Below are 11,894 nucleotides of genomic sequence, written 5' to 3'. Positions count from 1 at the left end.
ATCTCTGCACATGAACCCCCAGGTCCCTCTGTCCCTGCTCACTCTTTAGAACTGTTCTATTTACATCTATATTTCCTCTCCCTATCTCCTCTGACAAATCACATCACCTCAGTCTTCTCTGTATTAAATTCCATCTGCCGTTTCAGAGAATGTTGAGGGGAGATTTAAGTGTTAAACTAAACATACAAAGAAGAGGAGGCAATGCTTTCTTTAATATGTCACCCACAGTTGAAGATGATCCCCTCCCTTTAAATGCAGACGAGGCTCATAGAGCACAGGAGGAGGCCATTTGGCCCATCGTGTTTCAGCTGGTTGCTGCGAATATCTAAGTTCATAATTCATACGTTTTCAAAAATAACTTTTAGTTTGGGGATTGAAATGTAGCTCGATGGAAACTCTGGGTTGAGAAACTGTTGAACACAACTCTGACGGAAATGCAAATCAAACAAGCCTGGGCTAATTCCAGTTAAAAGGTAACCTTTGTTTATTCAGTAAGGTCAGTATTGATAGTGAGAACACTTAAACAATGGATGACCCATTGTGGATTTTTATTTTTATTTTCTCACTGAAGGCAGTTTCAGTCAGCAGCCTGCGGGCAGCTTGGTCAGTCAGCAGGAAGTGTGGGACCAGGAGCTGTGAACCAGCTGTGGGATGAGAAGTCAGGAAGGTCATTAGGAACCAGCATGTTCCTCATGTTTAAATCCCTCAGCAAGAAGGTAGTGAAACTTTCACTTGGACTGAGGAGTCCACAGTTTTCAGGTCTTAAAGGAAAGTTGGAGGGTTTCTTAGCCTAAAGCTAATGGAACGACCCCCAAAAAGTCTTGGAGCTTGGAAAATAGCTGGAATACTGAGGAGAATTAAAGTGAATTCTAGAGAGCTTTGACATCCCTTTGGGATGGTCCCAGGAACAGAAGCGAATGAACCTTCAAGATATCGTTAAGTATAAGTTCTCTTGTGAAGTTAAAAAGTAGAACTGGGTTTATAGCATAAATCTTTATAAACTATTGTGTTAAGTTCACAGTGCTGGTTTTTAATATTTTTTTCTATATATATAGTAAAGTTTGTTTTTATTTTTAAACGTGGAATCTTGTGGTGTAATTCTTTCCGTTATCACTGGGTGTTCGAACTTCTCTTTAAACGTTAACAGTCCTGACCGGGATTGTAACAATCGGCACAATCAATATTTCAAAACAAATCCAAGAGAAAATATGATTTTCCTTATTTTGTACAAAGCATGATTACATTGTAAGACATCCCTCTTCTAGGATCCCCAACAATTTATTCGTTCGAGCAATTCTTTTCGTGAAACAATCCAAAAATTGATGATTAAAAATGGAACTAATTGTAGTCCCTTCTAAAGCAGAAGGGCTATCGCCCAGCACAGAGGGTAATTTGGGATTTCTCCTATCGACCAATCGATAGGGACTATACCCTCCAACTATCTGAAGTGAATTCTTTACATGAATTGTCCACGCCAGTGCAGTTGTCAACTTGCAGTTTAGCTGATCAGCTAAGATTTCCTGCAGCATTTCATGGATCACAGCGTGATTCCTTTCACAGAGTCCATTGCTGAAAGGACTTTCAGCTGCGGTGTTCATGACCATAATGTTCATGTTTTCACATATGTCTCTAAACTCGTCATTAGCAAATTTCCCCTCCATTAGCATTCAGAAACTTAGCTGGTGCCCCAGGTCCAGTCCCTATCCATTTCCCCATGACTTGGTCTATAATCTCCCTTTTGTCCTTGCCATGTGTTATTGGACAAAGACTAAATCGGGTTACCATGTCTATAAAGTGTAGAATGAAAATATTTCTGTCTTTGTCCCATGCCTTTAGATCCATTTTTTCTTCGTTAAAGTCACGTGCCAAGGGAAGGTTTACAGTAGGATGTGATGGCATCCTCCCATTTTTACATATTTCACACTTTGCTCTAATCTCTTCTATGAGCCTCGTATACTCTGCATCAACCACTTCTGCATTACTAAGCAGGATTTTTAACCTTTGACAGGGTTAGCAAGTTGTCTGTTTAGCTTTAAAATAATTTGTTTTTTTGACTCTGATTCTTATCATTGATACTATTAATCCTTCTCAAACACTCTGATTAGAAACATCAGGTATTGTTAAGGGGAGACAATAATGTCCTGATTGAGCAAACTGCAGATCCACTGACTTTCCAAAAACATTTGCCTTATCTTGCTCCATATCCAGTTGCATTTGTGCCTTTTTCATGGAAGGTTTACTCAACAGTGAGGGTATCTCATTAGAGACTACACCAGTCCAAATAAAGAGGCTGACTCCAGCTATTTTGCAAAAATCCCCACTATTTTTAGTGATTTCAATGTGTTGACATCCCCAAACCCAAACAAGTAGAACTTTCACACTCCTTAACCTTGTGTCGATCCTCACTATGAGGTGAATCTGGATAACATTTTCACCAATCTAATCCACATACTGATGAGGTGCAGCCACTGTCTAACACAGCACAGTTGAATGAGTCTGTGAGTAACACACTCATCACTCGACCAAAGCTCCTTGTGACTAGTACAATTCCTTCAGAGTGATCATCATCATCACCTTCAGCCTCAGAATTCTCTGTGTCATGTGTCACTTCGAAGACCCTCATTTTCCACTTTGGGCAGTTCATCACATAATGATATTTTGAGTCAGACCTGAAACACCTGTTAATTGTTCCTTGGTCATTCCTGGGATTCATTCACCTATTTGTGCTGTTCCAATCCTGTCCTTTGTTGTGATATCCAGATCTGCTAAAGATGCTTTCACCGTTGTTCAAAACCTGTCAAAGTCCAACTGTCCAATAGATCACCTTTCTTGTAAATCTCATCAATGAATCCGAATAGAAGATCCAAACCTTCATCAGTATCCAACTGATGGGCATCCAGCTCACTAAGTACTTTGCTTCTGATTTTACTTTTGTTAGGAAGTGACAATGCGAAGGTCAGACCTTGTTTCCTCCTTGGTAGGGACGTAACCCGTGTCCACATATCCACTTCATTCTTCCACTGGTCGTGTGGCTCAGACTCCGAGAACATCGGCGGGTAATCAGACCCTGACAATTCCCACTTGCTTTCAGCCATTTCTCACAAAAGCTACTCGGATTGTAAGTTTCTGTCTGAAATTTTATTTTCCTTTAGTTTCCAATATCCGCCATTAGACGAACATTCTCTGCTACCATGTTATAATCCTGACAGCCTGATGGTGAAGGAAGGAACTGAGCCAATCTTGGTATAGGTTTATTCACCAAGTGAAACATTACGGGTATATACCTCCTGACTCGACTCCACTCTATGTCAGTAAGGATCTTCTTATATGTGCTCAAGTAACTATCCAATCCATGACACCCACCTGTATATACTTAACCTCAATTGATACAATTAACACCCACAGTCAGAGTATCGAAAAGGTCTCTAATCAGTGTGACTGTCATGGTGTGTCAGCAGCTCAGATGAACAGATAAATCCCTTCCCACACTCAGAGAAAGTGAATGGCCTCTTCCTGGTGTGAACTCGCTGGTGTCTCAACAGGGTGGGTAGACCACTGAATCCCTTCCCACACTTGGAGCAGGTGAACGGCTTCTCCCCGGTGTGAACTCACTGGTGTTTCTGCAGATCGGATGACCGAGTGAATCCCTTCCCATACACGTAACAGATGAACGACCTCTCCCCAGTGTGAACCCGCTGGCGTGCCAGCAGGTCGCAAGACCGAGTGAATCTCTTCCCACATTCAGAACATACGAGCCAGTCCCCGGTGTGAACTCGTTGGTGTGTCAGCAGGTAGAATGACCGAGTGAATCCCTTCCCACACTCAGAGCAGGTGAACGGCCTCTCCCCAGCGTGAACTCGCTGGTGTCTCCACAGGTGGGATGAATGACTGAATCCCTTCCCACATTCAGAACAGGTGAACGGTCTCTCCCCAGTGTGAACTCATTGGTGTGATTGCAGGCTGGATAATTGACTGAATCCCTTCCCACAGTCAGGGCAGATGAATAGCTTCTCCCCAGTGTGAACTCACTGGTGTGTCTGTAGGTGAGATGACTGAGTGAATCCCTTCCCACACTCAAATCAGGGGAACAGCTTCTCCCCGGTGTGACTGGGCTAATGAGTTTCCAACGCAGATGGGGATCTGAATCCCTTCCCACAGTCCCCACGTTTCCACGGTTTCTCCATGGTGTGCGTGTCCTTGTGTCTCTCCAGGTTCTACGATCAGTTGAAGCCTCGTATTCACACACAACACGTGTACAGTCTCTCTCCGCTGTGAATGGTGATGTTTTTCTCAAGCTCTGAAACTGGTTAAAGCTTATTGCACAGTCAGTGCACTGGAACACTCTCATTCGGGTGTGTGTGTCTCCTGCTTTTCCAGTCACACTGATGTTTAAAACCTTTTGAAGCAGACAGAACAGACAAACATTTCTCCTTCTAGGCTGATGATATTCAGGTCCCGATGAGTTGAGTGAGTCTGTCAGATCTTGACGTGATGTTTGGTTTGAGATTTCTGTCAGCAAATCCTCCCCTTCTAATATCCTGCTAAAGGAGTTTACAAAAGTCATTATTGTCAGTACAGGTTAGAAATTCAGAACAGACAATTCTAAATTCTATCGAACATTCTTTCCTCTCTCATTCCCCAAAAGCAGTAATTCTTCATCTCACACACTCTCACTCCATTCTCACTCTGCTGCACCTAAGAGACACCCAACATTATTGCACTAAAAATGTGTCTTATACACAGTGCTCTATTACATGATTAGAGATACATGGTGCTGTGGGGATGAACTTTATTTCAACAGCCAGTGGTGATGTCCTGGAACCCACTGCCTATGAGGCTGGTGGTTCCAGAGACTATCAATAATTTCAAAATGAAATTGAATTGACACTTGAAGGAAGTGAACATGCAGGGGAACGGGGATGTAGAAGGTGTACTTGAAATGCTAATGAGTAAACATCGATGGGGTCTTAGCTTGGAAGGTGTGAAGGGAATTTGCATTTTTAGATAAGTGAAGGGGTTGTTTGGATTTCAAAGGGATGTTAGGATTTTTACAACGAGCCAGATAAGCAAGGCTAAGCAATGTGTTCATTTTTCCCAAAGGTTACTGACAACATTGGCAACATGAAAGATTGTTATAGTTTGGGAAAGGTAAAGTTCCAAAGACCTATGGAACAATGGAATTTACATATTAAAGAGAGAGAAAATATATAAAGGAGACTGAAAGGTTATGTTGGGGGGCCATGTAAGATCTAGCAGGAGTGTGTGAAACAGCCTTCGGGAAGCCTCCACCCATTTGTGCATAAGTCTACTATGTCCTGTAACTAAAGTTGAAGACAAGCTTTTGGAATTCCATTGCCCAGTGGGTACTGTGGTAACCTGCTGGCTTACTTTTTTAATTTAAAATCCATTTTGGATTGTTGTCTTAAAGAGATTGTGTAATTTAGAGTCAGGTTAATTAGGAATTTTAGGATTTGTTATAGTATTAAGTAATTGTAGTCTTACGTATGTGCTTGAAATCTTTTCTTCTGTTAATAAATATTTTAATTTCATTTTTAAAATCTCTAAAGGTCTTAGTGGACTCCTTGTTTCTGAATTCAGTGCACACATCTTCTCGTAATAAATGCATATTGCAAAACTGTTGTGATAACATGGCCAAGTTTCCCTTGTGGATTTGGTCCACCTGGCACACATCATCTGCCACGTCATAACACGCCTATAACAACATTAGACATATCTTTGCCCTCTAGTACTGTTTTGTCCAGGGAGAAGAACTCTAATGAAATAAAATAAGGGACACTTCAGCCGTGGGGGAGGCATGGGTGGGGCGTGGGATGCTTGTGACTGTGAGAGCAGGCTGGGGGTGTCTGGGTTTCAATATGAGAGGGGCTGGGGAGGAGGGATCTTGAGACAATAATAGTGGGAGGGGTGGGGTTTAAAATCAACTAAAACTTACAACTTACCTTGTTCAGTCACAGCATCATCATCTCTCTGCTGGCCGACTCAATCACTTACCGTTCCACTCGAATCACTCAAACTCACCCTGGAGACTCCAGGGATCAGATTGCCACAGGCTGTCCTAGAAATACAGGACAAAAGGTAAATAAGGTGCAATCCCTTAAAATAGAGGATAGTTAAACACCCTGATATTGACTACTTAAATGTCAGCCATCTCCTGGGAAAACCACCCCTTTAATTGTGAGCATTAGGAAATGTCCTTTTAGCCAGACAAATAAATGTGTCAAGCTGAGGGAGCAAAGCATGTCAATGTCTTTAAGAGAGAGAGAGAGACCTGGCCAACCTTTCCAGAGTCTGCACCCTCCCTGGATTCGCTTCCTTTCCCTTCAGTTCCTGCAAGTCAACAATTTGCCCCCAAAATGAGAAAAGAAATGGAAAGGGGGAGAAAAGAAAGTGTTTTACTCACAGATGTTGGACACAGGAGGAAGTTTAAGTCTGTGTGAAGCTCAATCTTCATTCAGACAAAGCCCCCGCTCTGATTGGCTGGAGGGTCAGAGTCCTTCCGGTCCTCCTAGTCTCCCCATTGGTGAATCCCTCAGCAGGAAGGGAAGGGAAGGGGAGAAGAAAATAGTTGACGTTTCGAGTCCTCATGACCCTTCAGCAGAGCTGAGTGAAGTTAGGAGAGGGGTGAAATATATGCTGGTTTAAGGGGGGGGGGAAGAGAAGTTGGGGGGGGGTGTAGTTGTAGGGACAAGCAAGCAGTGATAGGAGCAGATAATCGAAAGATGTCACATTGATAATCTGCTCCTATCACTGCTTGCTTGTCCCTACAACCACCCCCCCTTAAACCAGCTTATATTTCACCCCTCTCCTAACTTCACTCAGTTCTGCTGAAGGGTCATGAGGACTCGAAACGTCAACTCTTTTCTTCTCCGCCAATGCTGCCAGACCTGCTGAGTTTTTCCAGGTAATTCTGTTTTTGTTTTGGATTTCCAGCATCCACAGTAGTTTTTTGTTTTTAGGGAAGGGAAGGGGGCGGGCTCTCCTCCGCACATGCGCAGCTTCCCCTCTCCCGAGTTCTCCGAGCGGCTTCTCGCTCTGGCCGGAGCCGTCAGCCGGTTGCCTGGAAACCTTGGCTTGGGGAGGTGGAGGGGGAGGGGGAATAATGGGTGGGGGCAGGGCTCCCGTGTCCACGCGCCTGGCCTGCAGACTGGAACCCGAGGACGTCACGGCGGAGCAGAGTGATTCCTATTGGTTGATTCAGTCAGGGTTCCATTGTGGACGTCACAATGCGGAAGTTGGACAATGAGCTTCAGACTAAAACTTCCTCCTCTGGGCAACATCTGTGAAGAAATCAATGTTTCCCCCTTTCCATTTCTTTTCTCATTCTGGGGGCAAATTGTTGACTTGCAGTAACTGAAGGGAAAGGAAGTGAATCCAGGGAGGGTGCAGATTCTGGAAAGGTTGGCCCAGGTCTCTCTCTCACTCTCTCTTAAAGACATTGACATCCTTTGCTTCCTCAGCTTGACACATTTATTTGCCTGGCTAAAATGATGGTCTCTTTGATGAGTCTTGTGTTGTTTAATGGTACATATTATATGTATTATTTCTGGTTCTCTGATAAAATACATTTATTATTTTTTCCAGCCCTGTAATATATTACTGTAGCTAGGTTATATATTTCCAGCCAGAGATTCATTACTGTATCGAAGGAGTTCATTCGGCAACTCAAGTCCATGTCTACTTCCTGTAGAGCAATCCAGTCAGTCCTATTCCCTTTCTCTATCCCCGTTCCCCTGAATGTTTATTTCCTTCAAGTTATCACCCAATTTCATTTTGAAATCGTTGATCATCTCTGCTTCCACCAGTTAGTGAGTTCCAGATCTCGCAGCCTGCAGGGAGATTTTCAGGGCTCTGTGTCCTGCACTGGAACCACTGAGCATGGATCAATCAATCAGCATGAATTGACACTTTCAGGAGAATTGGGAGGGTGTATATTAGGTACAGCAGAGTAGGAAATGAGGGAGAGTGTGTGGGACAGAGATTTACAGCTTTTGGGGTTGATAGAGGAAAGAATGTTTCACAGAAACTAGAATTCTGTTCTGAATTTCTATCATGGACAGACAGTGATGACTTTTGTAAACTCCTTTTACAGAACATTGAAAGGGGAGGATTTGCAGACAGAAATCTCAAACCAAATGTCACATCAAGATCTGACAGAGTCACTCAGTTCATCGGGAGCTGAATATCAATGGCCTTTGAATCTAGAAGGAGAAATGTTTGACTGTTCATTCTGCTTCAGAAGGTTTTAAAATCAGTGTTATTGGAAATGCACTGAGACAGACACATCCGAGAGAGAGTGTTCCAGTGCACTGACTGCGGAAAGAGCTGTGACCAGTTATGCAGCCTGACAAAACATCACGGGAGGGACCTTACACATGTTCTGTGTGTGGACTGCTCAGTTGATCATTGAATCTGGGGTGACCTAAGGACACCCGCACTATGGAGAAACTGTGGAAATGTGGGGACTGTGGGAAGGGATTCATATCCCCATCAAAGCTGGAAATTCATCGACGCAGCCACACTGGAGAGAGGCCGTTCGCCTGCTCCAGGTGTGGGAAGGGATTCACTCATTCATCCCACCTGATGAGACACCAGCGAGTTCACACCGGGGAGAGACCATTCACCTGCTCTGACTGTGGGAAGGGATTCACTCAGTCGTCCTACTTGCGGATACACCAGCGAGTTCACACCAGGGAGAGTCTGTTCATCTGCACCATGTGTGGGAAACGATTCACTCAGTCATCGAGCCTGCTGAGACACCATGTCACTCACACTGATGAGAGACCCTTTCAATGTTCTGACTGTGGGAGTAGCTTCAAAAGCTCTCGGGAACTGATGTTCCACCAGCGTTTTCACACTGAGGAGAGACCGTTCAGCTGCTCTCACTGCACAAAGAGGTTTAGAAGTTCATCCAACCTGCAGGAACACCAGCGACTGCACACCAGGGGGAGGCCATTCACCTGCTCTGAGTGTGGGAAAGGATTCATTCAGTTGTCTAAACTGCAGATGCACCAGTGAGTTCACACTGGGGAGAGGCCATTAACCTGCTCCAGTGTGAGAAGGGCTTTGCTTATTTATCCAGCCTGCTGAGATACCAGTGAGCTCACAGTGGGGAGAGGCCATTCACCTGCTCTGAGTGGGGGAAGGGATTCACACGATCGTCCCACCTGTTGACACACCAGCGACTTCACAATGGGGAGAGGCCATTTACCTGCTCTGAGTGTGGGAAGGGATTCAGTCATTCATCTGGTCTGTGGACACGTCAGCAAGTTCACACCGGGGAGAGACAATTCACCTGCTCTGAGTGTGGGAAGGGATTCAGTGATTCAGCACATCTGCGGATACATCAGCGAGTGCACACCGGAGAGAGGCCGTTCACCTGCACCGTGTGTGGGCAGCAATTCCCTCAGTCATCCAGCCTGCTGACACACCATGTCACTCACACCAATGAGAGACCCTTTAAGTGTGCTGACTGTATCTGGGCCCCACAGTTTAGGAAAGATGTGAAGTTCTTCCAGAGGGTGCAGAGGAGATTGACGACAATGGCACCAGGAACGAGGGGCCAGAGACTGGAACAGCTGAATTTTCTGTCTTTGGATCATGGAGTCATTAAGATAGACAAGGAGACTATTCAGCCTATCAAGTTCATGCTAGCTCTCCTCAGAGCAATCCATTCAGTCCCATTCCTCCGTTCTATCACTGAATCCCTGAAAGCTTATTTCCCTCAAGTGCCATCCAATTGCCTATTTAAATTGTTCATCGTCTCTGCTTCCCTCCCTTGCCCTTCATGGGCAGCAAGTTCCAGGTCATTACCACTCGCTGTGTAAAAATATTCCTCCTCACATCCTCCCCGCATCTCCTGCCCAAAACCTGAAATCTGTGTCCCCTTCATCCTTGTACCATCAGCGAATGGGAACAGCTTTTCTTTGTCCACCTGATCTAAACCTGTCATAATCTTGTACACCTCTATGGAATCTCCCCTCAACCTCCTGGATTCAAGGAAATCAACCCCAGCCTGACATCTAAAATAAAAAACAAACAATATGTTAATGCTTGAAATCAATTGGGAATGTTTGATTTCTGTTTTAAAGATATGATGAATATATTGTCTTGGACAGTAAAGGAATTGGAGTAACTCACCCGGGTGATCAGTGGAAATGTGGGGACTGTGGGAAGGGATTCATATCCCCATCAAAGCTGGAAATTCATCGACACAGCCACACTGGAGAGAGACCGTTCACCTGCTCCATGTGTGGGAAGGGATTCACTCATTCATCCCACCTGATGAGACACCAGCAAGTGCACACCGGGGAGAGTCTGTTCATCTGCACCATGTGTGGGAAACGATTTACTCAGTCATTGAGCCTGCTGAGACACCATGTCACTCACACTGATGAGAGACCCCTTCAATGTTCTGACTGTGGGAGTAGCTTCAAAAGCTCTCAGGAACTGATGTTCCACCAGCGTTTTCACACTGAGGAGAGACCGTTCAGCTGCTCTCACCGCACAAAGAGGTTGAGAAGTTCATCCAACCTGCAGGAACACCAGCGACTGCACACCAGGGGGAGGCCATTCACCTGCTCTGAGTGTGGGAAAGAATTCATTCAGTTGTCCAAACTGCAGATACACCAGCAAGTTCACACTGGGGAGAGGCCATTCACCTGCTCCAGTGTGAGAGGAGATTTGCTTATTTAATCCAACCTACTGAGATACCAGCGAGCTCACAGTGGGAAGAGGCCATTCAGCTGCTCGGAACATGGGAAGGTATTCACATGATCGTCCCACCTGTTGACACATCAGCGAGTTCACACTGGAGAGAGGCCATTCACCTGCAACGTGTGTGGGCAGCAATTCCCTCAGTCATCCAGCCTGCTGACACACCATGTCACTCACACCAATGAGAGACCCTTTAGATGTGCTGACTGTATCTGGGCCCCACATTTTAGGAAAGATGTGAAGTTCTTACAGAGGGTGCAGAGGAGATTTACGACAATGGCACCAGGAATGAGGGACTTCAGTTAGTTGGAGAGACTAGAGCAGCTGAATTTTTTGTCTTTGAATCATGGAGTCATTAAGATATACAAGGAGACTATTCAGCCCATCAAGTCCATCCTGGCTCTCTGTCGAGCAATCCAGTCAGTCCCATTCCCCCATTCTATCACTGAATCCCTGAAAGTTTATTTCCCTCAAGTGTCCATCTAATTGCCTTGTGAAATTGTTCATCGTCTCTGCTTCCCACCCCGCCCCTCATAGTCAGCGAGTTCCAGGTCATTACCGCTCGCTGTGTAAAAATATTCCTCCTCACATCCTCCCCGCATCTCCTGCCCAAAACCTTATGTCTGTGTCCCTCTCCTCCTTGTACCATCAGCGAGTAGGAACAGCTTTTCTTTGTCCACCTGATCTAAACCTGTCATAATCTTGTACACCTCTATCAAATCTCCCCTCAACCTCCAGGATTCAAGGAAAACAACCCCAGCCTGACGTCTACAATAAATAAAACAATATGTTAATGCCTGAAATCAATTGGGAATGTTTGATTTCTGTTTTAAAGATATGATGAATATATTGTATTGGACAGTAAAGGAATTGGAGTAACTCACCCGGGTGATCAGCGGAATGTATCAATCTGGTATCCACCTACATTCTAGTGAAAGTCAGGGAGGTGTAGATGAGATGAATAAGTTGATAGATTTCTCTGGGAGATATTTACATCCTTACCTATGAATTTTGTTTTAAAGAAAACCACATTTGACAGCCTGGCCACCACCTGAAATATCAGGACCATAACGGGGGGAGATAAGCAAAGACAGACACTCACTTTGATTTTTAGATAAGCGCACCTGAAAGTTCAGAATATGTGGCCTGACATTGGGATA

The 11,894-nt window shown here is 44.7% G+C and overlaps 5 protein-coding genes and 1 pseudogene across 8 annotated transcripts in view; 3 read left to right on the top strand and 3 right to left on the bottom strand.

Annotated features, from left to right (window-relative positions):
* Positions 1-10,081, top strand: part of LOC144697251 (uncharacterized) — a 248,138-nt gene extending 238,057 nt beyond the window's left edge. For all 3 annotated transcript variants that reach the window (XM_078569182.1, XM_078569183.1, XM_078569184.1), the window contains exon 2: positions 8,111-10,081. In XM_078569182.1, the coding sequence (XP_078425308.1) occupies positions 8,458-9,036 (579 nt within the window). In that variant the 5' untranslated portion in view covers positions 8,111-8,457 and the 3' untranslated portion in view covers positions 9,037-10,081. The remainder of the gene's footprint in view (positions 1-8,110) is intronic.
* The window catches only part of LOC144697284 (uncharacterized), a 555,771-nt gene that overhangs the window by 203,569 nt on the left and 340,308 nt on the right, over positions 1-11,894 (top strand). The gene's annotated exons all lie outside the window — the stretch shown is intronic.
* The window catches only part of LOC144697128 (uncharacterized), a 386,815-nt gene that overhangs the window by 217,356 nt on the left and 157,565 nt on the right, over positions 1-11,894 (bottom strand). The window lies entirely within an intron of this gene.
* LOC144697233 (uncharacterized) overlaps positions 1-11,894 on the bottom strand; it is a 192,502-nt gene that overhangs the window by 34,249 nt on the left and 146,359 nt on the right. The gene's annotated exons all lie outside the window — the stretch shown is intronic.
* Positions 3,426-7,693, bottom strand: LOC144697943 (uncharacterized; annotated as a pseudogene).
* On the top strand, positions 9,120-10,081 carry LOC144697942 (uncharacterized; the record flags this gene model as incomplete). Its single annotated transcript, XM_078569899.1, has 1 exon — positions 9,120-10,081. A coding segment is annotated over one exon (726 nt), but the record flags the coding sequence as incomplete, so codon positions are not given.

Source organism: Cetorhinus maximus, chromosome 23 (assembly GCF_964194155.1).
Source record: "Cetorhinus maximus chromosome 23, sCetMax3.hap1.1, whole genome shotgun sequence".
Lineage (NCBI taxonomy): Eukaryota > Metazoa > Chordata > Chondrichthyes > Lamniformes > Cetorhinidae > Cetorhinus > Cetorhinus maximus.
The sequence above is the reverse complement of the archived record's forward strand: the minus strand, read 5'-3'. Positions and strand labels throughout refer to the sequence as shown.